This window comes from Kwoniella dendrophila, chromosome 1 (assembly GCF_036810415.1).
Source record: "Kwoniella dendrophila CBS 6074 chromosome 1, complete sequence".
Taxonomy (NCBI): domain Eukaryota; kingdom Fungi; phylum Basidiomycota; class Tremellomycetes; order Tremellales; family Cryptococcaceae; genus Kwoniella; species Kwoniella dendrophila.
In genome coordinates this window covers 636510-663694 of record NC_089476.1, presented here as the reverse complement: position 1 = coordinate 663694, position 27185 = coordinate 636510, and the positions used below count along the sequence as shown (strand labels likewise).

At 37.4% G+C, this 27185-nt stretch overlaps 10 protein-coding genes across 10 annotated transcripts; 5 read left to right on the top strand and 5 right to left on the bottom strand.

The window, feature by feature from the left end:
- Positions 1–298: 298 nt before the first annotated feature.
- Positions 299–2542, bottom strand: L201_000245 (uncharacterized protein; the record flags this gene model as incomplete). The annotated part of the gene is made up of 16 exons (XM_066216048.1): positions 299–351; positions 456–522; positions 591–779; positions 840–915; positions 979–989; positions 1055–1116; positions 1175–1283; positions 1383–1413; positions 1471–1553; positions 1638–1706; positions 1768–1792; positions 1855–1865; positions 1941–1972; positions 2061–2105; positions 2188–2275; positions 2339–2542. 16 exons carry the CDS (start codon positions 2540–2542, stop codon positions 299–301), a joined length of 1155 nt encoding a protein of 384 aa, XP_066072145.1.
- A 792-nt stretch (positions 2543–3334) lies between these two features.
- Positions 3335–7063, top strand: L201_000244 (uncharacterized protein; the record flags this gene model as incomplete). Its single annotated transcript, XM_066216047.1, has 6 exons — positions 3335–3834; positions 3962–4537; positions 4600–5576; positions 5641–5790; positions 5851–6052; positions 6109–7063. The coding sequence occupies 6 exons, from the start codon at positions 3335–3337 to the stop codon at positions 7061–7063; spliced, it is 3360 nt and encodes a 1119-aa protein (XP_066072144.1).
- Positions 7064–7639: 576 nt separating this feature from the next.
- Positions 7640–8929, bottom strand: L201_000243 (uncharacterized protein; the record flags this gene model as incomplete). The annotated part of the gene is made up of 5 exons (XM_066216046.1): positions 7640–7756; positions 7888–8012; positions 8114–8234; positions 8340–8421; positions 8508–8929. 5 exons carry the CDS (start codon positions 8927–8929, stop codon positions 7640–7642), a joined length of 867 nt encoding a protein of 288 aa, XP_066072143.1.
- Positions 8930–10072: 1143 nt separating this feature from the next.
- L201_000242 (uncharacterized protein) lies at positions 10073–12084 on the top strand (the record flags this gene model as incomplete). The annotated part of the gene is made up of 7 exons (XM_066216045.1): positions 10073–10909; positions 10969–11161; positions 11222–11404; positions 11460–11596; positions 11663–11757; positions 11820–11951; positions 12033–12084. The coding sequence occupies 7 exons, from the start codon at positions 10073–10075 to the stop codon at positions 12082–12084; spliced, it is 1629 nt and encodes a 542-aa protein (XP_066072142.1).
- Positions 12085–13256: 1172 nt separating this feature from the next.
- On the top strand, positions 13257–14971 carry L201_000241 (uncharacterized protein; the record flags this gene model as incomplete). The annotated part of the gene is made up of 2 exons (XM_066216044.1): positions 13257–14816; positions 14897–14971. The coding sequence occupies 2 exons, from the start codon at positions 13257–13259 to the stop codon at positions 14969–14971; spliced, it is 1635 nt and encodes a 544-aa protein (XP_066072141.1).
- A 125-nt stretch (positions 14972–15096) lies between these two features.
- On the bottom strand, positions 15097–17589 carry L201_000240 (uncharacterized protein; the record flags this gene model as incomplete). The annotated part of the gene is made up of 8 exons (XM_066216043.1): positions 15097–15203; positions 15291–15675; positions 15780–16157; positions 16233–16311; positions 16376–16508; positions 16626–16996; positions 17140–17339; positions 17422–17589. The coding sequence occupies 8 exons, from the start codon at positions 17587–17589 to the stop codon at positions 15097–15099; spliced, it is 1821 nt and encodes a 606-aa protein (XP_066072140.1).
- Positions 17590–18275: 686 nt separating this feature from the next.
- On the top strand, positions 18276–19164 carry L201_000239 (uncharacterized protein; the record flags this gene model as incomplete). Its single annotated transcript, XM_066216042.1, has 4 exons — positions 18276–18423; positions 18491–18568; positions 18632–18928; positions 19037–19164. 4 exons carry the CDS (start codon positions 18276–18278, stop codon positions 19162–19164), a joined length of 651 nt encoding a protein of 216 aa, XP_066072139.1.
- Positions 19165–19390: 226 nt separating this feature from the next.
- L201_000238 (uncharacterized protein) lies at positions 19391–20215 on the bottom strand (the record flags this gene model as incomplete). Its single annotated transcript, XM_066216041.1, has 3 exons — positions 19391–19630; positions 19721–19915; positions 19994–20215. The coding sequence occupies 3 exons, from the start codon at positions 20213–20215 to the stop codon at positions 19391–19393; spliced, it is 657 nt and encodes a 218-aa protein (XP_066072138.1).
- A 348-nt stretch (positions 20216–20563) lies between these two features.
- On the top strand, positions 20564–21545 carry L201_000237 (uncharacterized protein; the record flags this gene model as incomplete). The annotated part of the gene is made up of 6 exons (XM_066216040.1): positions 20564–20583; positions 20656–20838; positions 20938–20990; positions 21084–21176; positions 21259–21439; positions 21518–21545. The coding sequence occupies 6 exons, from the start codon at positions 20564–20566 to the stop codon at positions 21543–21545; spliced, it is 558 nt and encodes a 185-aa protein (XP_066072137.1).
- Positions 21546–21914: 369 nt separating this feature from the next.
- On the bottom strand, positions 21915–25432 carry L201_000236 (uncharacterized protein; the record flags this gene model as incomplete). Its single annotated transcript, XM_066216039.1, has 8 exons — positions 21915–22079; positions 22216–22537; positions 22623–23072; positions 23206–23801; positions 23884–23955; positions 24016–24135; positions 24203–24444; positions 24559–25432. 8 exons carry the CDS (start codon positions 25430–25432, stop codon positions 21915–21917), a joined length of 2841 nt encoding a protein of 946 aa, XP_066072136.1.
- Between the last annotated feature and the right edge of the window lie 1753 nt (positions 25433–27185).

Below are 27185 nucleotides of genomic sequence, written 5' to 3'. Positions count from 1 at the left end.
TACCTCTGATTTATGTTAGTTCGAAGAGCTTGATAATACCATACGAAGTTAATGTCAGTATCCCATTCTGGTTCAAAGATAATCCTCCAAACAAAGGACAGTAACCCAAAATAGTATGCCATGTTTGCCATGTTTTCTATAAATCTATGGTACAAGTCGATCTTGCTATTCTCTATATGTGTGTGTTGTGAATCTATTCGCCTAACTGATCTTTTCTTCTGTATTGACAATCGTCCTTTTTAAGATCGAGCGTTGTCATTTACGCGTCTCCCTGGGCGTTTTGATCACAGAATTTCGATTATTTGCTGGCCGTCTTGTAAGCTACCATTCCACCTAAAGCGAGTGAATATCCTTTGAGTCAAGGGAATAACGAAAAGACCAAAGGATAGTCAGCTCACATCCGTCAGCTACTAGGGTAAAGTGGATTACAAGAGTTATGGAGATATGGTTCTTACCGAATATCTGTATTCCTGTAATTGGACTACCAAAGAATAGTACGCTACTACTGATCAGAAGGATATCCTGTTTGTCCGAAACATTGTTAGCACTGTCTTCCAATTGGATACGCGGATAATCGTAATCGAGCTTACCTTGAATACGCCTGCTAACGTTAAAACCAACCCACCTGCTGCACCGATTAGAAAAACGGCAGCAACATTTAAACCGAAAGCCACAGCAGCATTCGAGAACATGATCACGGGTCCAATTCTCATAAACTCTCGGAACGGCGCTAACCCCTCGGTGAAAGGTAAGAAACACGCGTTTATGCTTGCGCAAACCTACAACAAGGATTTATATGTCAGCTTATCTCGTCAATCGTTGAGGAGCAAAAAGCTTACAGGAGCATAATAATGTAAAGAACACAAGGGGTCCATTTTTAGTCCTTGCAGAAGTATTTGTATCATTACCAACCGCCTAATCCGCGAGAATTATAGTTAACCCTGGTTTGAGCAAGAATATTGCGCTTTTCTGACTTACGATGATTCAAACTGTATTCGTATCTGTGATTAGCAGAAGTAACTTTTGATCCAGCAAGCAGTGAGGCTATACTTACCGCTACCGCACTGACTTGACATAAGAAACCGAACATCTGGAAATGTAATTCACCATATGCAGCTAGAATAGTAATAATCGTTAGATAGACTTTGTGGTGAGAACAGCGCGAAACACTAACCTAATGCGCATCCCGCTGAAATGAGCACAACAATCAGGACCAAACGGGAAGTCAAAACCTGGAGCTTGAAGATGGCTGAGATGAGTAAAATTGCTACCGGTGTGAAAGCCTGTGACGAAAGACGGCGGAGTCAATTCTGTATCCTACCCTTGAGCTAGAAAGCTCCTACAGCTACTTCTCGAAATTTTTCAGTCAACGGCGAACATACCTTGAGCATCTGAATGAAGGAAACGCTCAACCTGTTGGAACCTTTGATCAGCCCTGAAATTCGTCCTCGATGAGGTCGAAGTACTTACGTCAAGTAAGCTGTATTACTTAGTATCAAAGAGCCAGAGAACAGTACACCAATAGGTAGGATGGACTTGGTGTATAATTCTCTCTATTAGGTTTCTCCGTCAATCCTCAGCTATGTTAAGGAAAACAGATCTCCTGGATGTCGGTGAGATGGAAAGCAAAGACTCACAGTCATTTCTATCTTATCTAAACCGTCCATCAGATTCGTAGTTGCCCTTAGCACCCGTGTACCCAATGCCTACAATCAATATTAATTAGCACTTATTACTGTACAGCTGGGCTCGTTCCGATCAACTTACAGCGCAGCCTAGATGGTATGATGTGCTAAAGACGGGGACTATCAGTACATGCGGGTATCACTTGGGTATAAAGGTGTCAGTATTCACATGAAGATGGGCTATAAGTGAATGAAACAAACATCAGTAGGTGTCGACTTAGTAGCGCACGTGTTAGGGTATTGAGGAGAACTCACATATGGATATTCCAGATTACTATACAGGTATTCTGTAATTAGGGAATGAAATAACCAAGTTTGTGTCAGTCCATAAATCTCTAGTAAGCCTGAGAATGGTTCATGTAGGAGTGCACCCACTGTTGTAGAGTATGACCGCGGAGGATAGAGCAATCCATATTGGGACTATAGAGAGGAATGGTGGATGTCAGTATCAAGGGTTGGCTATAGGGGATTTGGAAAGGAATGACGAAAGTGTTCAGCTCACTTATAATGGTTGGACTCAATGTAGATTTATTTGGTTTCTGCTCAGGTAAATTAGGGGTAATTTCCACATTTTGTTTGGCATGTTCAAGCTGGAATAAAAATCTCTTCAGCCTATTTACGATAGAAAGTTCAATGGTTATTTGCAAGCTTACTGAAAATTCGCCTTTTTCAGAATGCCCATTACCGAAATAATCTTGATTTCCATCCTCTTTCTTTCCTCCTGAAGTAGTACGTTTCAAAGGTTCTCCGAAAGGCGAATATCCACCTGGACTTGATCCTGGTGATCCTCTTGAACTAGGTGGACCTGATTTAGTGTTATGAGACGGTAACAACGGAGATGCCTTCTTGCTTGACATGATGCCTAATAGATTGATGATCCGCTTCTTATCCCTTATTTAGCTCAAATGATTTGACCTTGAGAGCTAGAAGGTTTTTGGTGAAGCTGAAATTCGATGATGGAGAGACTACAGGATGTTTGATGGATTGACGAGACTATAAACGCGTGTGGTTGAGGTTTATTTATTTTGATTACTATTATGTTATTTTGTATTTTGGCATTCGGGACCGAACATGATCATTTCATTGCTTTTGTTACGTTGAACGGATAAGGGAAATTACACCTTGTTACCCTTGAACCTTATTCGCACACCTAAAAGCGGAGCATGCCGCCGATCTCATTGAAGAGCTGGATCGAGTTATCAGGCTCACAACTGTATAGTTATTGCTAGTTTATAGGTAATATTACCCTGAGGTATTTATGCTCATACAAAGGTATTTCTCATTCACATTCATTTAAAGCTATTTCAATCTTGAACTTTCTTTTCTCTCTCTACAGTGTAATTGTACATCATCGTTATTCCTATACTCAAAATCAAGTCAGTCACCTAGATTACGCCAAATCTGAATAAACCTTACCACTTTAATTTACTTTTCATATCGTCAAAGACTATTCTACCATATATCCATACATAAGTCCCATATCAAAACAAGTGAGAAGAAAGTCTTAGGCAACATATTCTGATCAATATCAGATAAATTGATCAAATGGTCACATTACACCCTTGTCACCTATATTCTTTTGGTACTTTATAATAAACATTCTTTCGTCAACAGGCACTCTTTCCAATTTTATGGCTTAAACCTCAAACATGATATCAACTGCATTGATAGCAACTTCACATCTATTAGCATTATTATTACCTTTGTTATTACTATCACCAAGTTATGCAGCACCTGAACCAGCAGCATTAGTAGCTTTACCACAATTTACACCTACAACCCAACAATCTACAACAAATAGTAATGATAAGAGAAGATATTCGACAAGTCCACCAACAGCACCAATAGAAATTGATCATGATGTACTTCCTTTCGTTATAATATCAACTATTGATGGATCTTTACATGCGGTAGAAAGGAATTCAGGTAGAATAAAATGGTCATTGAAAGATGGTGTTGAACCTCTAGTAGGTGGTGGTATCAGAGGTAAAACGAATGATGAAGAATATATAGTAGAACCTCTAAGTGGGAGTTTATATGTTTTCGAAGATGAGGACAGTGAAGAAGTTAATACTAAGGAGACAAAGGAGGGGAATAATAATGGTCAGACGCCTAAAATAAGGAAACTACCTCTTTCAGTAGAACAACTGTAAGTGATTCATCAACGATCATCAAACTCACATGCATTCATTCATCCAGCTGCTTCTTTGATTGAATTTGATGGGATAATTCGCTGATCAATGATGGTCACGTGAACATTTGAATTTTCCTGATAGTATTGAATTGTCACCATTTACATTCCCACATTCACCAAGTAGAATATTTACTGGATCAAAACATACATCTTTATTAACATTAGATTTACGTACTGGACAACAGTTAGACTGTTATAATTCATTTGGTACAAATAATTCGCAACATTGTGTATGTGAAAATGAAGAGTTATTAGATGATTTAGAAGGTAATGGTAAATCAAGATCAAATAGAGATTTATTATTTGTTGGTAGAACAGATTATAAATTAACTATACATTCACCACCATCTCCACCTATCTTAAGTCAAGGATTATCACCATCAACTTCAACAATGTATCAATCTGCTGCAGAAGCTAAGAGAAATGCAGGTGTACAAGAAATCACTTACTCAACTTATACACCAAATAGTTACGATAGACCTTTGGCTGATTATTGGCTTAAAAACGGTCTAGCCGAACAAGGTTGGGGTAATTCTAATGATAATGATGAAGGACAAGGTGAAAAACGAACAAGAGTGGAATTGGCCTATGATGGTGATGCAGTAGGTGTAGAAAATGGAAACGGTGTAAAATGGGTAACAAGGTTGAACAGTGTAGGGTAAGTGACGAGAACTCTACCAAAATTGTAATTGGGCTGATTAGTCGAGATATGTCGCACAGAATTGCTGTTTATGACATTCTGGTGCCACTTGATTCACCCTCTGCAAATCCTATTCTTGTTCCTCAACCACCTCCACATCTTCCTACACTGTTCCCACCAACTTCTCGACCATATCAGCATTTTATGGATCTTGCCAACAAGCCTCAATCGACATATATAGGATCTATCCCTCTACAATTAGCACTTCCTCCTTCCGAAAATGCTACGATCCCTTTGACATCCAATAAAACCGAGGAAGAAGGCTCAGAGTCAAAACGAGCTGGACCGAAACCACTGCTTTACGCTTTATCCTCATCAGCTTATCCTCTAATTAATTTCGCCCCTCCACCTCGACCTGGAAGTCTTACTAATGGTTCTTTCATTTTGACCGAAGATTTACCAGAGAGGGATCAACTTTTACCATATCTGATAGATCCGCCTAAAGATGATAAAGCGTTAGTTATCGCTCAACCATCGGCACAACCAATTTCCTATATCAGAGAAAGAGAGATACCGCGACGAGGGTGGTTTTGGTGGATTCTAAGTGCAATAGGAACACTGCTTATCATCTGTGGTGTAGCTTTGACTCGATTTGCTCGAGGACCTAGAACCAAACAAAGTTCTTCACCTGCAGATGAAAAGACACCTTTACTCATTGCACCTGAAGGATCCATTAATTTAGAGGAAAAATCCACAACGGACGTCGCTTCACCACCTATTCTAGCTCCACCAGTTGTTGATTTATCTGAAGAAATACCTACACCTAAGAAGAAATCTACAAGACGTAGAGTAAGAGGTAAAAAGAAAAGATCAAATTCATCAGCTGCTATACTCGAAGAAGGTGGAGAAGATGATGATGAGGCAGGTGGTGCAGGTTCAAGTAGTCCTTCTAAGAAAGATGAAAAACCTTTACCTGATTTACCGAGAGAAATGTCTTCAACCGATCTATTGGATCATGAAGATAAGGAGAGATTATCAATTTCCGATACAATCATTGGTGAGCTCTTGTAATATATCAATTACTGTCAAAATAAAGCTAACACCTACCGCACCTTTATCAGGTTTCGGATCTCATGGTACGGTGGTACTTAAAGGTACTTGGGGTGGTAGGCCTGTAGCTGTCAAGAGATTGTTGAGCGATTTTACTCGTCTGGCCAGTCAAGAAGTCAAATTACTACAGGCTAGTGATGATCATCCTAATGTGATACGATGTGAGCTCACCCCCTCATTTTCCTTATAAACACGGGCAACAAGCTGACGTATAATGCTAGACTATTGTCAAGAAAAACGAGACAATTTCCTTTACATCGCCCTTGACTTGTGCCAGGCATCGCTGGCAGACTTGATAGAAACACCCGACAAACATCTTGAACTTGCTTCATCGCTAGATAGGAAGAAAGCTTTGACCCAGATAACAGCAGGATTGAAGCACTTGCATGGAATGAAGATTATACATAGGGATATCAAACCTCAGTAAGTTAGCTAGTTCGTGCTGAAGTACCACTGAGCTGACAGGAAATGTGTATTAGGAATGTCTTGGTATCACGAGGGAAAGACGGCGCTCTGAGGATGTTAGTTTCAGATTTCGGATTAGCAAGGAGATTAGATCAAGGGCAATCATCATTTGCGCCTACAGCCAATAATTTAGCTGGATCTTTAGGCTGGAGAGCACCAGAATGTATAAGAGGGCAAGTCAAATTGAACGAAGGTGTATTATTTGATCCAACTTCGACATTCTCATCATCTTCATCGTCAACAACGCAATCATTATCTGATGAAGCGATTGTCCTGGAAGATAAGAATAACAATCAAAACAGATTAACTAAAGCAGTTGATTTATTTGCATTAGGATGTTTATATTTCTGGGTTTTGATGTCTGGTGAACATCCATATGGAGAGACATATAATAGAGAATCAAATATAGTGAAAGGTGATTTAGTCAATATAGAAAATTTAAATGTATTAGGTGAAGAAGGTGAAGAAGCAAAAGAATTAATAAGTAAATTATTAAATATGGATCCTACACAAAGACCTGATACATCAGAATGTTTAATACATCCATTTTTCTGGAATTCAAATAAAAGATTAAATTTTTTATGTGATGCTTCAGATAGATTTGAAATTATGCAAACTGAACCAAAACCTGAACAAACTTTAATAATGTTAGAATTTTTAGCTTCTGATGTAATAGGAAAAGATTGGTATTCAAAATTAGATAAAACTTTTACAAATAATTTAGGTAAATATAGAAAATATAAAGGTAATTCTGTAAAAGATTTATTAAGAGCAATGAGAAATAAAAAACATCATTATCAAGATTTAGAACCTTTAGTTAAAAAACATTTGGGTTCTTTACCAATTGGTTTTTTACATTATTTTACTTCAAGATATCCTAAATTATTTTTACATGTTTATGATGTTGTTAAAAATTCAATGTTAAGACATGAATCTATGTTTGAAAGTTATTTTCAAGAAGGTGGTTAAGAAGTAGAGGAAAAAACTTGGCCAGAAAGAAAAAAGAAAACACAAAAAAGGCGATATTTTTAAACAGGGCTATTTGTGCATACATATAATGAAGAAAAAGGGAAAAAGGTGTGATCTAGAAATTCAGACGTTCCCTTGTGTTGTATTTAAATGTTTTTTTCTTGAGATATTTGTCTTTATACGTACAATTACCATTACAGTCTTTGATGTTATTTCTGACTATTATTTTGTTTCATATAACGTCTTGCCATTCAATCTAGCCTATCATTTATATTCTATCAAATTTGGACTTTTAGGCTTTTAGTTAACACATATATATAGATATATGCAAAATATATTTGTTTGCATGTAAATTCATATTGAAAATCGACACACAGAAGGCAGAATGCTTTTACATTGAGCAATTTCTTTAGTGGGTAGATCCATAGTGATTGACCGCATATATATCAATTATTTACAAAATAATATACTTGTCTGATCTGCAGGAAGCAATTCATGGAAAGACGATTAACTGATCTTTATAGGTATTTGATGTTCCTAATTCTCCATCTATCTGTTTATTTTTATTTGAACTCTCTACCTCAAGGCTTCTTCTCTATCCATAACTTTTTGATCTAATTTAATCAAAATTACTGTACGTTGAGGTTGATCGGGATATTGATCACCTACCCAATGTGCTGTAACTCTTGCTGGCTATTACAAATGGAATCAGTAAAATATCAGTTTTCTTTTTCTCATTACGTTCCAGTCATTGCACAATATATTCTCCTTACGAAATATGAGTGTGTGATTAGATTAAGTGATAGAAGGCAGAAATCACTTACAACATCTAATCCATCTAAAACACCTTCAACTAAACCTGCAGTAAAAGATTCACAAGATAAATCTGACATATCTTTAGGTACTGATATAAATTGAGTTAAAGGTGATTCATTCAAAATTAACATATCTATATTGTAGATTTATTAGTAAATTGATCAAATTAAGAAAAATCATCTCTGCTTTGAACTAGTTCTAGTTAAACTTAACCAAAGTTTTTTATGGACTTACATTCATCATCAGCTTCAGAAGATTTTTCTAAACCATCAGCAGGTTTACCAAAAACGTATTTATATATTTGTGTATGTATAAATTGTAATATTGGTATTAATCTGTGTTCTCGTTTAGGATCCTATTGTAAAATTGTGATTGTGATATTTAGCTTACTATTCTTCTTTAGATACTTGGAGTCGGTCCTTATCATTATTCAAGCAAAAGGAAGCTTTGAAAAACTCACTTTCAGATTTGAAGCCTGTGTATTTCGAAGCAAAACTAAAGAAAGTATACGTTGTCCCACTTCATACCCTAATGTCGATAACCTATAAACGATATGATACTATTAGTTAGATGATATACACTAGGAAGAGGGTATTTGAGAGCCCCTTCTCCTTAGGCTGAGATTTACCTTCTTTCCAAATCAGTTACACTATCAACTCTACTTTGACTATACGAAACTATTTCTGCAAATAAAAAAGCCCAACATGATAAAGAAATTTCTGATGATTTTGATTTATTCAGAGGTCTATCTAAAATACTTGTATATTGTTGTTGATTCTGTTGATTTGAACCTCCTTGACTTTGAACTGATGAACCAAATAATTGTTGTTGTAAAGATGAAGAACCTTGTTGAATTATACTTGATCTAGCTGATTCTCTTCTATTTGAATTATTTATGGTACTTGTTGATGGATTTTGACTATTTGAATACAAAGATGCATTATTATTCGTACTTGTACTTCCAGATGAAGTTAATGAAGATACTGAAGGTAAAGAGAACCTCGATGATGATGTTGGTGGTGTAGTTGAATATCCAATTGACTGTGACATTGTAATTGATGATTTGGTATGAGTGAAAAGAATTTTCTGTCGGCTTCCAAGGCTATATTGTGATTTGTTTGATGACACTTGGATATCTATCTAACCAGTCTTGAATTCTTGCGTCTTATTCGGCGATTGTTCGTGTATGATATTTCCAGATACAGTTGAATGAGTCAATCGATGAGATAGGGATCTTTACCGCCGTGGATGGATTCAAGGAAAACGTAATTTAACTCATCGATAAGGTATTTAACGGTACAAGTCAACGCGTCCGAAGAGGAGAGCTTACTTGGCACGATACAGTAATATAAACCAACAAAAACCCTGAAAGAGAAGGGTGTCGGGTTTCGACAACTTGTTTCTTTACCTTTTGATTACTCTTGCTACTGCAGACGTTATGGAACTGATCTGCGGCGGTGTGCTAAATTGATGCAATTGATAAATGCTATGCTATGTCTGACGATATGATGCGACTTGAACAAGTATATGTAGAGATGCTGCATACTGAGATTGCCTTTTGGCTCAGAATAGAACTTGTAGAGGTCAGTGCTGCGTTATGCGATGATCAATGCGTATGTGTAATAATAGGCTAGTAAAATCGTAATGATCAATAGGAATCAAAAGGATGCTTGATTAGACCGAGGTTACAAACTTTAATTGTAATGTTATTAGACTATTCTGTTATGGTGAGTCCAGATTGAATCATATCATCATATTATTAAATCATTACATTTACCCTGAATATCGCAAAATCTTATAAACTTACCCGGGCCCACTAAACCACTATAATCACCAAACACACTAGACTAACTATACAGGTCACTTGCTACTTGCTCACTGTTGTCTCACACACCACAATCTCTTGTCACTTTATCATATCTATAGAGATCATTCATATTTGTATATTGGTACAATCAACCATCATCAACTATACACTGACTATCAAGTACCGTCTTATGACAAGACCACCGTCAACCTACTGTACATATCGTTATAATACACAATCACTCCAACACGCGACGACGACGCTTTGACATCAACAATCATCTCATCCACCTAAACCTAAACTCCAATTCTCAAGTCATTCATCTCCTCGTTACAATACACATTCTTATACATTCTATACCTCTCAATAGTACTTGACGATCCACAATGGGTCAAGGTCAATCATCATCAAAGAAACTGGGACGCACATCGTCTAAACAATTATCAGCATCTGATTTAGCAGATTCATTGGCTAATACAACTATATCAAGTAAACAAGATGGTACAGCAGGAGGACCATCTTCACCTGGATCATCACCTTCAATGGATATAAGTGGTGGTGGAAATGGTCAATTCAGTACACCAGCAAGAGTTAGTGGTAGACGTACAGGTGGAAAAGATAAAAGTGGTTCAATATCAAGTTTTTCTTCTGCTTCAGGTACAACTTCAGGTAGACCAACAATAAATACACAAAATTCATTTGAAGGTTCCTCCTCATCTCAAACACAAAACAATATCTCTACATCACCTACAGCATCATTGAGTTCACCTGGATCTGGATCAACAAATATACCTACAACACAAAATATTCTAGCTGCACCAAAAACTAGATCTTCTTTGTTAGGTCATTCACCACCACCTCCATCAGCATTATCAGTTTCACCTGGTAGTAGTGGTTTTGAACCAAGCTCACCAATCGCTCCAGGTCATATGCAACGTGATTCTACATCATCTTTATCACCAGGTAACGCATTAACTGCAACAATAAGTAGATCAAGTATAGGAGGTACAAGTCAACAAGGTGGTGTACAGGTATTGGATGTTGATAATATGATTCATAGATTGTTGGAAGCGGGTTATAGTGGAAAAGTAACAAAATCACCACCATTGAAAAACGCTGAAATAGCTTCGGTTTGTGCAGCAGCAAGAGAAGTATTCTTATCACAACCTACTTTGATTGAATTGAGTCCTCCTGTGAAAATAGTCGGTGATGTACATGGTCAAGTGAGTTCAAATATCCTTGTATGGTACATTTCGATAAAGCTAAATTAATCGTTTAACAGTACGCCGATTTGATTAGAATGTTTGAGATGTGTGGATTCCCACCTTCTGCAAATTATCTCTTTTTAGGTGATTACGTAGACAGAGGAAAACAATCCCTTGAAACTATACTTTTACTACTGTGTTATAAGATCAAATACCCTGAGAACTTCTTCTTACTTCGTGGGAACCATGAATGTGCAAACGTTACAAGAGGTAAGCTAGTTAATTTCAGTTCCCTCGACGAGGTCTTCGCAAGCTAACGTTTATACGCAGTTTACGGATTTTACGATGAATGCAAAAGACGAACCAATATCAAAACCTGGAAAACGTTCATCGACGTATTCAATGCTCTGCCGATTGCTTCTATAGTAGCAAGTAAGATTTTCTGTGTACATGGCGGTTTAAGTCCAAGTTTGAAGAGTATGGATGATATAAGGAGGATACAAAGGCCTACAGGTAAGTAAGATTGGCAAGGTGATTCTTGGGCTGGGAGGCTGATCGATCATTGCAGATGTACCTGATTATGGGTTACTGAATGATCTTGTGTGGTCTGATCCATCTGACACGGCATTGGATTGGGAGGATAATGAGAGAGGTGTATCGTTTTGTTATGGAAAGAGTGTTATAAATGCATTCCTTGCTACTCATGTAAGTCGTGGTCTAACCGAATGGTTTTCCATCAAGTCGATTCAAGCTAATAGTATATCGTCATAGGATATGGATCTGATCTGTAGAGCTCATATGGTCGTAGAAGATGGTTATGAATTCTACAACGATAGAACCCTAGTGACAGTATTCTCCGCGCCAAAGTGAGTCATAAAACTGCCTCGGTTATCTCTCGAAAACGTTACTCAGCTGACCTATCCAACAGCTATTGTGGAGAATTCGATAACTTTGGGGCGGTCATGTCGGTGTCAGAGGATCTCTTATGTTCATTCGAGTTACTCAAACCTCTAGACGGTGCAGCATTGAAGAAAGAAATGACAAAGTCAAAGCGAAAAAGGTCAGTATCCGTGTCTTGCAATTCGATGATCTCTTCTCGTCCGACTCTTGCTGATGATTCAAATTTCGATAATATGAGCAGCTTACAAAATCATCAAAGTCCGCCAAATAACCCTATGGCGCAGAGCTTTTAAGGTGCTCTGCTATCCTTACCTGCTTCTCGTCCCTTATTCTCCAATCATCTGCTAAGAGATCTGCTTTTATTCCTCAACTCAACCACTCATATCTCAACATCGCATTCAGACCACTTCTGACGCATCAGTTCTTCAGCGTTTCACATCCGGCTAAGCAAGTAGCCATCAATATTGCAGTATAATACAACTTTTTGGTTACTTTGATCCGAGCTTAGTGATTCACCAAGTTGTTGAGGGGCCTGAAGCACGACTAAATGGCTCGATCAATCATCACCTGGACAAGTCCTCAGACACGATGCAAAGGAGTCTTGCGATGCCGCTATGAAACAATGCTCATACAACATAATGGGAAAAAATGCCCTCGCTTGTATGGTCTGAACACGACCAAGGAAACACACCAAATCATCACTCCTTTACTCTCTACGATACTAACTCAACCCCGCAATCTACCCAAACAAAAAAATATAGCAAGGTTTTCCCATCAAACGAGCCTCCCATCACAGGATTGTACAACGCGAACCAATCTCATCATGATTTTTACTTTTTTCCTCTTTTGTCTCGCCCATTCTATTTTGGTATATAAATTGTACATTGTGTGTTTTCTCTCTCTTTGGTCTCCCATTCTCTCCTCCCTTCTTCTGAATCTCATTATGTTCACATTCCTCATCATAGTATCATTTATCAATAACAACAACGAAACCTTTATTTTGGAAATTTTATAGTGGAAAGTATTCTCATACTTAGTAGTATAGTATTTTGGAACCCAAAAAAAAAGCGATGGCTATGTTTTTCTCCTTTTCGTGAAATGCAGGAATGATATGACAGACTGTATAAGGTTCGTCTGGGCTGTTCATCTGACAGATATGCATCTTCATTTGATTATTCAATGCTTTCGTCAGTATTCGAGATGATCATGGTGAAGCAGGAATGACTCACAAAGAAGCCAATAGCATACATACCACGTGTAAAACGCGTCTTATTACGGATGTTTTTCTTTAATTTAGCTTGTAACCTACGCGTTCGTGAAAGCGAGTACATTACTTTAGAAACAATTTACGATTGATAGATATATCGTGCTCTTGAATAAGAAATTAGTGAACTACAGCGTCTTAATAGTATCTTGATGCTTTTTTTCCTCCAAGATTATTCTGGCATATCAACTATAATCTACGATGTCAACTTCAACAAGTTTCGTCCTGTCTTCTGCATCATCGTCAAATACATTATTATTACCTGAATCACCTTCATTATCATTACTTCCATTCTCTCTTGGTCCTAATTCCTCACCATACGCAACAACTTCCACAAACCTATCAAATTATTTTCAACCGCGTCCTTTTACAAATCCAAATGATGATAAAAATGACAACACAAAGGTCCAAGCGAGTTTTAGAGGTAGAACAGTTATAGGACAATATATAGATTTACCTAAAGGATATAAAGGATTAATTTTGAAAACTGGTAAACGACCTGATAAAGGTGGTATAGAGATTCATTCTGAAAATTCTTTAAATACGATCAAATCGTCAAAATTGATATACAACTCAAATTCTGTACAACCGAAAGTAGATAGTATAGGAAATAATGAGTATGATCAAGATATACAGTTAAAGAGAACAACTAGACAAAATTCAGGTAAAGTAAGAGGTGCAGGTCAAATAGCTTTATCAAAACCTAAAACTAGACAAAGTAATAATCGTCAAATGGAAACTAAAAAAAGATTCAGATTAGATTCAGATGAAGATGAAGAGGATGATGAAGAGGATGAAGATCGAAAACCATCATCATTATTAAGTAGAACACCAAGTAAACGTTCGAAAAATAATTCGTCTTCTTCAGCACCAGCAGCTGGTCCCTCATACACGACTCCTAAAAAACCTAATTTCGGTATCAATCCCACATTCACTAATATTTCTGGTGTAGATACGCCGATACCAGAAATTGTAATTCAAGAAGCAACACCATTGAAAAATCCTTTACCTACACCTAAGAAAAGGTTAAATCAACGTAGATCATCACCTTCACCAAGTTGTAGGAAATTACCTGAAGTAACAGAATCTATGGATTTAGTTGAGGATCAAATCCAAATTGAAACCCAAGCTGAACGATACGAATCACCATCATCAAGTGCAGATAGTGATATAAATGGATCTCAAATTTCTAATCTAGTGCAAATCGAGGAAAAAAACCGAAAAGAAGATTTGAATACGGACACGGATATCGATATTCAAAGTGATACCAAAATACAAATCAATGAAGTAGTGAATGAAGAAGATTTAATTCCTTCACCATCAACAGAAAATGATTTACCTTCATTTGTTATCTCATCATCATCATCATCATCATCGATATTAAATATCAATCCCAAAACTGATATAGATGATAAAGAGAACCAGAATCAAAATCAAAATCAAAATGAATCATACGACGGACCCATAAGAAGGTTAGAACCAATTTCAACTTTTAATGGATTTATGTTATATACACCTGATGATCCATTAATTGGATTCAGATCGAATGAGTCATCTGAACCTGAACATTCCAAAGTGGATAAAGAGGATGACATGATAATAGTAAATGCAGAAGAAGGTTCGAATACAACTGAAAATACGGGCCCAAGTAAAGAAACTAATATACAAGTCAGAAAGTCTTGGTGGAGATTAGGTGGCGCAGGTGAAGGTGGTGATGAATTCATTAGAGGCTTAGGTGAATATTTAGGTTTATGTGAAATCGTAAGTCGATTTTTTCTATTCCAATTCAAATGGACAAAAAATGAAAGTTTCACTAACACATAGCTATCACATACATATAGTTAAATGAACCTGTCTATTTAGACGATATTAATGACGCGGACGATGACGCGGACGATGACACCGACGATGGATAAGGATGGTCGGGTCCATTTTGCTTTCATTTTAGCAACTAGAAGTAGTATGCATGACGATGACTATAAAAGTATAACTAGATGTTCCTTAAAGAGATACAACCATGTCCAACCAATCCATTTTTGACCTATTGTTCCCTTTGTGGATCTGCGAAATCAACCATACTTGGTCTGAGATCTTCAATCTTAGTAGCACCCAATAATCTCATTGTTAATTGTATTTCACTTTCGAAAACTGTAGTGAAAAATAGGAAAAAATCATGATTGTGTCACAGATCAGCTTTTACCCCATAAAAATGTAGCATCGACAGTTTAAACTCACTTTTAATAGCATGTTCAACACCTTTTACACCGGCGACAGTTTGAGCGAATAAGAAACCTCTTCCTACACCAACAGCATCTGCACCTAAACAAATTGCTTTAACTGCATCTGTACCACGCCAAATACCACCATCAACGAAAATAGAAAATTTCCTATCTAATGGTTTTTCATTTAAAGGTTTTGAAGGTGTTAATAAATCTGGATTTTCAATTAATTCTTTTGAAGGTCCCATTGGTACCCTACATTCAGGTCTTAATAAGAATGGTGCATGTTTTCTAATTTCTAATAATGTTGATATACCAGTTTGTGTTGTATCCAATTGTCTACCACCATGATTAGATAATATCACACCATCTGCTCCATACTTGTAAGCTTGCACAGCATCCTATAATGGGAAGCACCACGTCAGCAAAGCTGCAACAAAGAAGAGAGAGATTTCGGTTTGCACATTGGCATAACGAGATGTGCAAGAGGGGTGAAATTACCTACCTCTACAGTCTGAATACCTTTTATGATGATAGGTAAATCAGTTTGTTCTTTCAACCATTTCAGATCTTTCCAACTTAAATCAGGATCTACAGCAGAAAAAATAGCTTCTGCTACACCTTTTGTATCACCTTGTTTATCATATGTATCACTCTTTGGAGCTTCAAATTCTCCTTTTGCTCTTATATCTCTTTCTCTTTTACCTCCAACTGGTGCATCAACAGTTAATAAAATAGCGTTAAATCCTAATTTATTGATTTTTTCTACTACTCCTTTGGCAATATGTCTTTTAGAATTGATATATAATTGGAAAAATAATGGTTGATTAGGTGCTCGAGCTGCTACTATCTCTTCTGGTGAACATGATGCGAATGATGATATCTGTTGTAGGCAGATCGAGAATGTCAGCATTTACCGTGCCAAACAAGAGAAGATTTTCAAAGGCAGTTCACTCACACCTTGAATGATACCTGCTGAAGCAGCACCTTTGGTTAAATTGACTTCTCCATCAGGATGACCAAGTTTAGCCATAGCACTAGAGAGTGGCGTATAATCAGTATTGTATAGCCCGTTCATAAGATAGGGTGTGCGACACTTACGCTGGTGAGATATACAACGGGAGAGTACTGTCATAGCCTAATATCTTGGTCGAAGCATCGACTTCTCTGACAGAACGTAGTACACGAGGTCTGAATCTGAGCTTTTTGTAGTCCGTGTTGTTTTCCTCTTTTGCTAAAATGGATGAATCGAAATCAACTTTAGTCAGTCACTGAACCGCTGAGCTAGCGACAAAAAAGACGAGAAAGGATGAAAGAGGGTGAAGTTGATTGATATTAATTTTCTACTTACTTATCTCATCATCAGCAGCAGAAGCATAATAAGCCCAACCAACTTTTGGACATAATTCTTCTGCAGCTTTTTCGAAATCTCTCATATTTAAAATTATATTACTTAAATCTTTATCTTGATATTCTTTTCTTAAATTTTCAATTCTTTCTTTTTCATCTGATTCAGATTTTGAAATTTTTAATTTTAATTCTTCTTTTTCAGATTCATCAGAAATTTCTAATTGACCTAAATGTTTTACTGATGGTGGTAAATTTTCTTTATTTAATTGATCAGATGGATGTCTAGGATTGAATATATATGATACATCTTTTGATCGATTATTTTGTATAATTTCTGGTCCTCCTGGATGCTCTTCTAAGAAATCTGTTACACTAAAAAATCACAGTAAGATAAATTAGCTTACATCATCCCTTAACCTAATACAACCTTTTTTTTGACGAGTCACATTGATTCCCCCTCTGCTGTCCTTTCTCCTCACGCCGCAGATAAATCTCAAGTATGATCAATAACTCACTTGTATACTTCACCATTAATGACAACCCAATATTCATCCGAATCTTTCTTGTCAAGCACTTGCCGACTTGTCACTCTACTAACTTCTTTGCCACCATTACCTTTAGCACTCAACGGTTGGGCTGGAACATGATCATCAACCCTATCCGGTGTCGTATTAGGCTGATAATCTAATTTCGCTCGGGTATAATACAAATATGTCTATTTTTGTTATTATGTGAGCTTTGATCGGTAGGTGGCAAAGATCATCAATGTGCATAATGTGAACAAGTTAACAACTTACGGGAACAGCCAGAGCTACACCTGCTCCTACAGCCAGTCGTTGATCGATTCTTCTTGTCGATGTTGACGAAGCTTGATTTGACAATTTTCTTCTTGATATGAAGGATGCCTTTGAACCGGTGCCGGTCCGAAGGTTTAGGACTGCTCTTAAAGGTGAAAAGCCTGACATTCTGTTGCTGATCGTTCTTGATTTCAAGGTGGTATGGATGGTCTCGTCAGCGACTAATTTTGCAGATGAGTTGCTTTCTGTGTCTTCGCAGCGTTTTGCCAAACTACCGGTATTGCTATGAAGCAGAGTCAGATCAAACTGCAGAAAAGATGTAAATATATAAATACCATTCGTGATCAGGGTATTTTTCATTGCCCACCGTAGAGTACCATAATAGACGGTGTTGACCGTATTATGGTCCGGTAAATGATCAGTCCGAACAAATCACATCTTCGGAATTATGTTGCTAATTGGGGCGGGATATGAACGACTAGAAAAAGTATGGATATTCAATACATGAACTGTGCATGCACAATAAGCAATTGAATAAAGGTTGATCATGCATCCAGGACTCTACTCAAAAGAATGTAAAAATGATAAGAAAAGTATCAGGATTGATGAACTATCGCGATGGCTAGCTTGCAGATATAAGGTTGATGACTAACCGCTTATTTCGCCTAAATCTGTTAGAACGCACATCATCATCATCATCATCGTTGGACGATTTGTTGAAACACTTTTGACATGCGAATAAGGCTACCATTTTACTGATAGTTCGACTATTCATGCGAGGAAGTGAGCATAACATCACACTTACTAAATCATCAACTCATTGACCTACAGAATTATTCACAGAGCAAGGCAAAATGGTCTCCGAAAGCAGTACCCCTTTGACATCCGAAGAATTGGATCAGGCGTATCAAGCCGAAATATTGGATAAAGATGGTAAGAAACAAACGTTGGGTGATTTGATAAAGGGTAAAAGGGTAGTTTTAATCTTCATCAGACATTTCTGTAAGTTATCAGTGAGAACTATCAGCAAAGCATATAACTAATTTTGGGAGAATTGGATATTGTGTAGGGTGTACCAACTGTCAAGCTTATACATATCAATTTGGAAGATCGATTCCACCTTCTTCACTGCCGGAAGGTACTGTAGGTGAGTTGTCATGTAGGTCTCCTACTCTATCTTCAGAATAGATCCTGATTGTATATCGTCTAGTATATGTGATAGGTTGTGGAACATCAAAGCCAATTTCGGCATATGTCGAGAGAACTCAATCACCTTATCCTATTTATGCAGATCCATCATTGGAATTATACAAGATATTCAAATTCAGTAGAACGTTAAAAGGAGCGAATAAGAATGAGAAGAAGGATTATATGTCTCAACTAGGTAAAGGTTATCTTGGAGCTTTTAACACTATCACAAATGGTTTGTTCAACAATCCTTCACATAGCATGGAAAGCGTAAGAGGTCCAAATGATCAAAATGGGGGCGAACTAATCATCGAAAAAGGTTAGTACCATCGTTTCGTGTTTTTCCGCCTCTATGAAGTAGAAACATCGATCCTTCCGGTCAATTTCTTTTTCGCTGATGTGACATCTGTTATAAATTTTATCTTAGATGGCACTTGTTTCTATATAAATCGTATGCAAAACACAGAAGATCATACGGACTTGAAAGAACTTTCAGGTCTTATAGGCGCTAGATATGTCGCGTTATCTGATAAAGAGAAATCATTTCCAAACTAGATGATTACACCTCTTTCCGAAATCCAGAGATCGAATGTAATGATACTGCAGTGATGACGGAAGCTACTGAGCAGAGGTGTCGAAGTTGAAGAGTGTTAAGATACCTTCCTATATGTTTCGTCCTTATTGTCGAATGCTATTTGTATGTTACTCGATTGTATATTGTACATGTATAGTGACATGTGATACTATATGATACCTACTGTACACCGTTCAAAGATCCTTCTTATACAGTAGCAGTTTGAACACCACCAAATAGACTATTTACCCAATTTTTCCACCAACCACTTTCACCTACGGCTTTACCACCACCTGATTGATTTATTTTCCCACCTGGACCACCTGAAATTCTACCTTTATTAACATGACTTGTGGGATATAGATTTGCTCTCATTGCCGCACCAGTTGAAGCTAAGAATATCGTTGCCCAACCCCAGAATGCTCCTTGAAGGAGTGGTGATAGCACCTATCGATCACAAGAAGTCAATCAGCGACAAATCTATCTGTGACCGACTCATCATTTCAAGAAGATAGATCTGTTGAAAGGATAACTCACTTGATCTCTCAACGTTACCCAAATCACTTGTCTCCACTCTACATCCACCTGTCTACCCCAGTGGAATACAGTATCTTCGTCTGAGCTCGTCACCAAAGTACCGCTAGGTTTTGATTTCTCAACTTCACCCTTCTTTTGTATTCCTTCAGCTGTTGGATGAGGTGTAAGGAATGGTCTGATTGATAATAAGTATGACTGAGATAAGACATGTTCCAGTCAGTATAACGCATTGATGTACCACGTGAAGATTTTTAACGAGTGAAGCCCACTTACTTGTTCGAATCTCAAATCAGGCATCACAGGCATAGCTTGTTTAACTCTTTTTCTACCTTCTTTTCTTGCCTTTTTGTGGTCACCATCATGAAGTCCACGCTCATGTACTGTTGGTAAACTATCGGGAAATTTGCCTTTTTCATTCTTCTCGTCCGAAGTAGCATGATGTACAGCTTGTGCTGATGATTTGAATGGATTATGAGATGGATTTAGGGATGTCATGATAAGTTGAGTACATATCTGAGTTACCTCAATATATTGATTGGGTGTCGCAACGATAAAATTCAAACGGATTTGGCATAAGACTCTTTTGAGTTTGATCTCAACGGAAATGACGTTCTGCTTGATGCCTTCTTGAGCTACCGCCGAGCAACAAGTTAAAGATACCATAACGGACTTCGCCGCTTATAACGCGTACCGCGGCTGATCTAGTCTAACATATTCGTTTTGACCAAGAGATCGAGAGGTATGTCCATATAAGCTTTCGGGGGAAACACATGATTAAATCTGTCTTTATCATGGCGTATCTATATTGAACAAACCAGACCACCAGACCACAGTCTCAGAATCATGTCAAGAACCCAAGTTCCGTAAGTCCTCAATATCAAATACACTCACAACCATTTCAAACTATCTACCGATTCCTGACTAAACTCGTTAAGACCTTCTAAAATCACAGCTCATTCAACATCGATTATATGTCAAGATACAGATCTAAGAGGTGATATAACTATAAGTGAAGGTGTAATTGTACATCCTAAATCAACTATATTATCTCTAAATAATGCACCTATAATAATTGGTAAAAATTGTATAATCGAAGAAGGTTCAATAATAGTCAATAGGTAAGCGCTGAGTTCAGTTTATCTCCTGTTTAGTGAAACTCCTACTTTGGCTGTCATACGAGAACACTAAATAATGATATTTCCTTATACTTTTATCAGGAATCAGGAAATGATGAGAATAGGCGATAATAATCGTTTCATGGTAGGTTGTCGTAAGTTTATATATCACATCACATTATTTTACATATATCCTATATAATTAAAGTTATGCTTGATTACAATACTGATAAATGGGAATATCTTAGGTATAGAAGCCAATTCAATAGGAAATTGGAATACATTTCAACCACGATCTGTTGTATCTTCAAACATAATAATCAGTGATAATTGTACTATCAGTAAGTCAACTTTGGATTTTTCCTATGATAGATCCCTGCGGTCCGCCTCAGATAAGGTATTAACGATATAATTATGGATCAGGTGCGGGCACAACGTTGATACCTTCACCAACAATACAAGAAGGTGCTATCGAAACTATACCATCATACACAGTTGTATATGGATCAAATTCGGAAAAAAGGAAATGGGATGGTACAGGTGAATTATCAGAAAAGAATTTGAGAGAGAAACATATTGAATATTTAAGAGAAATAATACCGAAGTAAGTGATTGATTTCCTTGTCTAGGTCATGAGCGGATATTCGAATTACCCCAAAGCTGATAGATTGGATTTTTATAGATATAATCGGTTAAGGCCAACAACCTAAGTCAGGCTAAAAGAAAAGCAAGGAACTCTCGCTCGCATATAAGTCACTAGAATCCGAAAGGTAACGAATAAACGACATTTTTACGATTGACGACAATCACAATCCACATTTGGTATTTTCTTATCACTCCCATGCATTGATATGATTATGTATAGCCTATCAATAAGTGAGATAAAGATTTAGAAAAGATATGCAGTAACATTTACAAAGTGAAATATAATATATATGCCTTAGTAAATATGGTGATAGATTTGTATATATGCTATGCTGAAAGGACATGATATGAAGTAAAGGTCCACAAGATTAACGAACATGTTAAATCGTCGCTCCTGTCGTATGCTGATATCTACACTTTAAGGTATGTACACTCTAATTCGCCGTAGTACTATTCCAATTTGCGCTTAAACCTAAACCAGCAAAGATATTTCCTCTTTTTAGAACACCTGCATCAGGTCCAACATCTCTGGTAATGAAAGCTAATTCTCGATAAAATTCGATTGGTAAAGCACCATATGGATTTGAACCACATGCGATCTAATGCAGGGTTCAATTTCGAGTCAGCAATCTCCTCTTATATGATGATTAACAACTTCCAAGTCACAGCTGATAAGAATAGATTGAAACGTATGTAATGTGAAGAGACGTGGAGATCGAAAAAAGAAAAACTTACTTCAGAGTAAGTTAAAGGTTTTACATTATCACCTAAACCGTTTTCTATAACTTTTAATGATCTCGTAATTAAGTTCAATGAATTACCGGAAACTTGAATTTCTTTGATTTCCTCTTGAATCTCAACCTTTTCATCGAACTCCAATTGATATTCTTCATCTTTTATAAATAATCTTGATGGGGGCAGCAACGTAGAGGTTGTATTTGTTGATGATGATGACGATGAGGATTGTTCCATTTCAAATAAATGATTTATAGAGTCAGGTATTTTGGATAAGGGTAAGGTTTGTGTCGAAGTTGATTCTATTCTTGCATCGTTGGGTCTGAGAAACAGCAAAAGAACGATATTCAATTAGTTTCAGTCTGTATGAAAAAGCAATTGTATAACGAGTTGTCTATAAAACTCACCTATCAGGTATAAATAGGTCTGATTCCTTTATTACACCAAATTCAGCTTCAAAAGATTTTGTTATTCCTTCTTCTGATTTCTGAACAATGGTACTACCATGTTCGGGATGTTCACTTGCAGAAACATTATCCTGTACTTGATCTGAATCAGTTGTAGTCATTCCTTCGTCAACTTTTGCTGCTTGTAATTCAAGATTATCTTTGACTACAGGAATAGTAGTATTATCTTCTTGTTCAATTTCTTTTTCTATATTACCTAACATCTCATCTAAACGGCCTTGCCAATTATTTCCATTTATTTCAGGTTTCGTATACGTGAACTGAACAAACCTCGATTCGTTATTATTATTTAGTGAAATGTCAGAATTTGGTAATGATCTATATCTAATTCGTCTAATTTCTTTGGTTTGACTATTTGTTAAAGGGAATTGTATCATCGAAGGTGTTAAACTGCATGAGAAGGAATTTAGAACATTTTGTCAGCCAATACGATAATTATCGTCTTCCTTGTTTGTAAGGTCAACCTATATAACAAAAGGAACAGTAGGAAGGGTAGATTTGGATGACGGGAAATGATACTGACCTCGGTGTAAATATAGGTTTTCTATCATTACTATATTTTGTAGATGATAACCATTTTTGAATAGTTTCAATTGACCATAAACCAGGTAAAGGATTATCAAATGTACCTAATTTATTACTATCTTTTGAGTTTACTGGAAATAATAAATTACCAAATACCACTTTAACTCTTCTTCTACCTTTTTTAACTGATAAATTTTGTATTAAATTTTGAAATTGAAATTGATTTTGAATATCTTCTAAATTTTCTGAATTTTCTTCTTCTTCTTCATTCATAATTTCATTTCCACCTTTATCAGTTTCAATTTGTTTTTCATTAGAATTAGAGTTTGGTTTAAAAAGATTAAGATATCGTGCAATATTCAACTTTTCATTTTTATGATCAATTTCTCTAATTGCAGGTTTTGAATTCCATTCTGTAATTTTTTTCAATCTGAATAAAGTTTTATCATTTATCATTGAAGAAATTGACCATGGTATGGATTCAGTTAAAGATGGTTGAAATGGATAAAGTGATAATTTTAATGGTTGAGCTTGAAAATTTCTAGGTGTAGGAAGTAATACATCAAGTGATCTATGTGAAGTTAATGTATGTGTCTGAAGTTGTTATTAAACATTAATATCAAGATCAGTACTTTGCGCAATGAATTTCAACTCCATACAAAAGTTGATCGCTCACTCGTAATGATGCCATTGCTAATAATCTTTTTGCATCTTCCGCATCTTCTAGTGACATGGCTGTAATTCGGTACTACAAATTTACGCAACGATTAGCGAAATGATTATGTTACATCTTGGGTTGTTGAATTACCTTTTCATCCGATATCGATTCAACATAAGCTCCCGTAGCATTTGAAACTGTCTGCAGTAGACCTGCGGGAGCATTTAAGCCGTTTACTTCTGATGATGGAATTTCAATATTTTGAATAGCCTACAAGAATAGAATACGGTCTTAATTTTCGATTATATAAATGAGATTGTTCAAGAAGAATACTTACAGCTCTACGGGTAGCTAAAAGTCCTCTAAGATCCGTTAATTGAGCTACACGTCCAGTAGCTAATAAAACCATTCTTTCCTGATCTTTACCTGGATCCAATAAAGGGAGAGATTTTGAATATTCGGAAGCTTGGGATAAAGGTAATACAGAGAAATATAATCTATCATATCCCTTTGATAAAGATTCTATCAATTCATAATCTCGAAGGAAAAGGAACAATTCAGGGGACGGTAAATCGAATACTGAACGGACAAAACAAACAGATCAGCATTTGGCTCCTTTTCTTCGAAAGTCAGATCTACCCAGTGTTACTTGACATTGTTGAATGCGAGCAGAATAGAGGCCCTTAGACTTACTCATAGGTTGAGGTAGCTCCTGAGGTGATTTCTCCCTGGGTTGAGGCCAATTCCAAGATTCCATTATAGCTCTTATTGCACCACCTTTACCACCTTTTGGACTGACATAGATATTTAATTGAGCTGTGAACCATCTTAATTGTCTTAAAATGAAAGCTGATTCAATGGATTTATATAACCTTTTATATAATTTTTCATATTTTGGGTGCCATGGATCAGGTGGATCTCTTTCTGGTTTTTTCAGTAATAAATCGTCTAATGTTAGGGTTGTTCCTGATCTCGTAAATGTTGGTTTAGTCTCTGGTGACGACGCTGATCCTGTCGATCCTGCTAATGCAGCAGAGGTAGACGTTGATGATATTGCTTCGGTTCCATTGGTACTAGTTGAAGTCGTGGGCTTAGTCAATATATCAGACCAAAATGAATCACTTGAGTCACTGTTTGAAGTAGATGATGATGATGAGGCTTCAGCCGAATTTGCTGTAGGCTGCGACGGCGTTGTGCTCGATATCTGAGACTGAGGTTGAAAATTGGATTTTGGTGGTACTGAATCCAGAGCCGCCGTATTTCTTTCTGATTGTATAGCAGCAGCTAATTTACGCGCATTTGCTAAAGCTTGCTTTTTTATCCTTGAATTAGGCTTAAACTGCCTTCTTTCTTTTCCCTTCAGCGATGATGATGTTGCTGCAGAGTTTGTGGTGCTAGAGTCTGTACTTTGAGCTAGAGACGAATTATAACGCCTTGAAGGAGCTGAGCTTGATTCTGCATGAGGAAAACTTGCTTCTGACCCTATAATGCATTGGGGTGAGGCCAATGATGATGATGATGAAGTCCGATTCAAACGTATTGCTGTATTTCTAGATACACGTAACATCCTCGTAAGCTAGCTGCCTGAGCCCAAAGACTGATACGTTAATCGATAATTGTAGCAGTTCTGTACAGGTCGGATATGCATAGCATCAACTCGTCAAATTTGAAAAATACGATCACATAAATTCAACAGTTTCATCTTTCGAAAGATTCGAACAACATCAAACCGAAATCCGCCGATTGCGGAGATTGGTCGCAACTCCGTACCATCACCTCCCTAGGCTCCCTTTCTATCCACTTATGAACAATAGATTTTACTTCGATTCGTATCATAGCTTTACTGTCGTGCTGCGAGAGTAGTAGAACCGTACTGAGAGCGATCGTCATGAGTGAAATTTTACTCGGACGGATTCATAGCCATTGTGCAGAGTGGTCCACGGCGCAGGTGAAGTCAGACTCTCAGAAGTCCTTCCATCCTTCCCCTGCATATCCTCACAAGTATCGAAGATCGAGTTCTATGTTGATACCTTCTGCGCACCCCATTCCCTCTCAGAGCCTCTGCTATGCGACTAGCCTCTCGAATGGTCATCTTGTTAACAACCAAAGTAAGGATATGTTGCATACAAATTCAGCATTTTCATCTACGGCCATAGAAGGTAGAAAACGCCGCCTCTCGTCCGCTCGGCGAAGCATAAGCTACCTATCGCTCGGTTAGTACCAAGGTGGGGGACCACTTGGGAATCCCGGGTGCTGTAGTTTTTTTTATTCTGATAGGCAGAAAAAGCAGACAAGATGAGTATTCGGTGAAGGAAGGACACAGTTTCTTTGTCCTGATCAAAAACCTATACTCAGCCCTTAATAGCAGATCTGTCCAGCTTTATATTGACGGAGTATACTAAAGCAACGATTGGAGCACATCGTATGTGCTGCTCGTTGGGGACGCTTGACGTTCGTAAAGGGGCTTCTGATTAGCCTCAGATTGATCTCCACTCAGAGAACAAACATCTTTGTTCCTAGACCTGGAACGACTATGTGATGTGCAGAAAACTGTTCAACGTGGATTCATAGCTCTTTGACGAGCATGAAGGTTATGACGAAAGTCTTTGTCATTGTTGTGAACTGGACTTCAGCACCAAACTTGTTGACACAACTGTCTATATAACCGGCTCTAGAAGCAGTTGTCGAGCTTCTAGTAATTGCTACCTTTTGCCTAATGGTTAATGTGAGTAGCAGTGTGTCTGGGTTCCACCTGAATTGGCTGGTTACGATTCAGCGGTGTGACAGTCTTTTACAACACGTAGCGGCACTGGTTGATACGAAAAAGTCCTGTCGAGACCATGTACCTCTATTGTCACCTGCGCGTTGCTGAGCCGTACATTGACCAAAGCCTAGATCGAGCGCATAAAGTCAAGTGATAGTGCATCTACTAACACCTTGATGAACAAAGCTACAAATGAGGCTGAGCTGAAAGATGAAATCATGGCCTTTGGATAAGCTGTGACAAGTGTAATTGGTTCTCAGGACTGAGTGATCAATGTCGTTGGTATGCAAGATCTACTTATCAGCACCTACCAATGCAAGCTGTTCTGGTATTAGCTTACAGTATTCACCTTGCTTTTACATCAATGTGCCACACCATGGAAATCGGTAGGTCACATGGCTCGCTGCATGTCCCAGATCAAAGGATGCCTTTGGCGCTAGGATCCTTTGTTTGCATCATGTGCCCTGATTTAGCATCATTTTCAACTCAAGCTGATGACGCTTAGGCAAGCATCAATTGTCGTCTACATACAGTTTCATTCGCATTCGCAAAATTG